This window comes from Vollenhovia emeryi, unplaced genomic scaffold (assembly GCF_000949405.1).
Source record: "Vollenhovia emeryi isolate VEMERY1.0 unplaced genomic scaffold, V.emery_V1.0 DF945946.1, whole genome shotgun sequence".
Lineage (NCBI taxonomy): Eukaryota > Metazoa > Arthropoda > Insecta > Hymenoptera > Formicidae > Vollenhovia > Vollenhovia emeryi.
In genome coordinates this window covers 1-2,033 of record NW_011960420.1, presented here as the reverse complement: position 1 = coordinate 2,033, position 2,033 = coordinate 1, and the positions used below count along the sequence as shown (strand labels likewise).

At 33.9% G+C, this 2,033-nt stretch overlaps 1 protein-coding gene across 1 annotated transcript; it reads left to right on the top strand.

Annotated features, from left to right (window-relative positions):
• Positions 1-299: 299 nt before the first annotated feature.
• On the top strand, positions 300-2,026 carry LOC105560429 (the record flags this gene model as incomplete). Its single annotated transcript, XM_012009558.1, has 5 exons — positions 300-438; positions 523-735; positions 904-999; positions 1,082-1,243; positions 1,571-2,026. Coding segments are annotated over 5 exons (812 nt in total), but the record flags the coding sequence as incomplete, so codon positions are not given.
• Positions 2,027-2,033: the final 7 nt, after the last annotated feature.

Below are 2,033 nucleotides of genomic sequence, written 5' to 3'. Positions count from 1 at the left end.
CACGTTCTAAGAATGTTCTAGAATATGTCCCATACGTCCCATACAGCACATGATATTCGGAGAACGTTCTAAGAATGTTCTAGAATATTCTAGAACATTCTTAGAACGTTCCCCGAATATCATGTGCTGTATGGGGTCACTGAGCTTACACAGCCTTTACGTGTACATTACATGCATATAATGTAATACATCAAGAGAATACTCTTTTTATTATTTTTATATTCTTTATTTATTAACCTGTATGATTTTTATGTATGTTACGAATATATTTAAAATTAAATTATATATGTCCTGTTTAGCAAAAGTGTGTTCGCTGCATTTTTCTGAGGACTCATTCGCAGTACCAAAGAAAAAATCAAAAGTTCCCGATTGCAAGAAAAGACAGCGCCTTTTACCGACTGCTATACCGACTTTATTTTTAACGTCAACAGAAAAGAGGTATAATTTTTATTCACAATCATAATAAATGTAATATCAAAAGTACGTGATAAATAATACCATACACTTTTGTACACGTTTCAGAGCTGATAATCCAGTAAACTTGGATTTAAATATCATTCGTCAAGAATTTCCACTTGTCTGCAATCCAGGCACAAGCAGGGTTATAGCCGATGAGCGTGAAAAAACCAACAGTGGAACTGACGCATTGAATGAATTATGCGATACAAATGAAAATCTTGATGGTCCGAATGAAACTGATGGCATTACAGCAACACCAAAAAGGCATTCTCGAAGGTAAAATAAAAAATGATTTATATACTATCAATGTTATTTGTGAATTTCCATAAAGTATGACGTCATTTTTTGACTGGTCATATATAATGTAAAATTCTCATATGTCATTTCTTCAATCACATGGTTTAATTAATTATCAATGTTACATTGTTTTATATCTGTCTATAGTAATCCGTGGTTGAACAAACGGTATCGAGTTATTCGTTCACCACCAAGTGCATTACATACACTCGAGAATGAATGCAATTTTACGTTTCCTAGAAGGTAGGCTATGCACAGGAGTGCATTCATCAATTACTAAAATCTTAGCATTACAATAAGTATAACTATTATTGTATTTTTTCAGATCATTGAGATTTCAACCGTATGCATACAATGTCAGAGCAAGCGCATTAAGAAAGCGCAAACAACGTGGCAAGGCGCATTCAAAAAGAAGCGCTGAAGTTACTCCAGAAGGAGCAATAATATGCAGCGACGAAAATACCCCTTTGTCGACACGTAGACAACGGTACTTGTTTTTTTTTACATTTACATTTTAATTTTTTCGTCTTAATTCTTCTACGGTGTATCTAATATCCACTCAGAAAATATTAATATACTTCTATTAATATACTTATATTAATATGCTTTTAACGTTTGACATTAAATAATCAGAAATTAAATTAACTTTTTAAAAATTATTTTCACATAAATTGAATTCGTTTCCGATTATAACTTAATCTATTCAGTATAAATTACTCAATTCGGCAATATATCCCTATTGCGGGGTTTTTTAATACACTGTGTATATTGCTTTATCTTAAATACCATTAATTATATGACAATGTTTTTCCAGCTTTTTCATGGACAACTGTGATGAAAGCGTCATTACCAGTGCCTCAAAGCCGACCGAAATGGACAAGTTACGAGCAGAAGTGACGTTACTTAAGGCAGAAGTGCATCATTATCGGTCACTGCACGCATTTCACATGCAATCAAATTGCACAGATTTGGCAATGCAAACACCAGTAGAAGCAGAAAACGAGGCATTGAAGTAACAATTGCAAGAGAAAGAGGAACAAGTAAAGAAGATTTCTGCCGAAAAGGAAGAAATGTTAAAATTAATTAACGATCTTCAAGCACAATTGGCGAGCATTACTGCAATCGAAAAAGCCCCTCAAGAATACGTTAGAACGCTATTAAAACCCTACTTCACAGAAGGGCAAATACAGTGCATTTTGACGCAGAAAAAATGGATTCAGTGGTCCATCGATGACTATGCTTCAGCCATTTCGTTACGGAGCGTAAGTCCGAAAGCT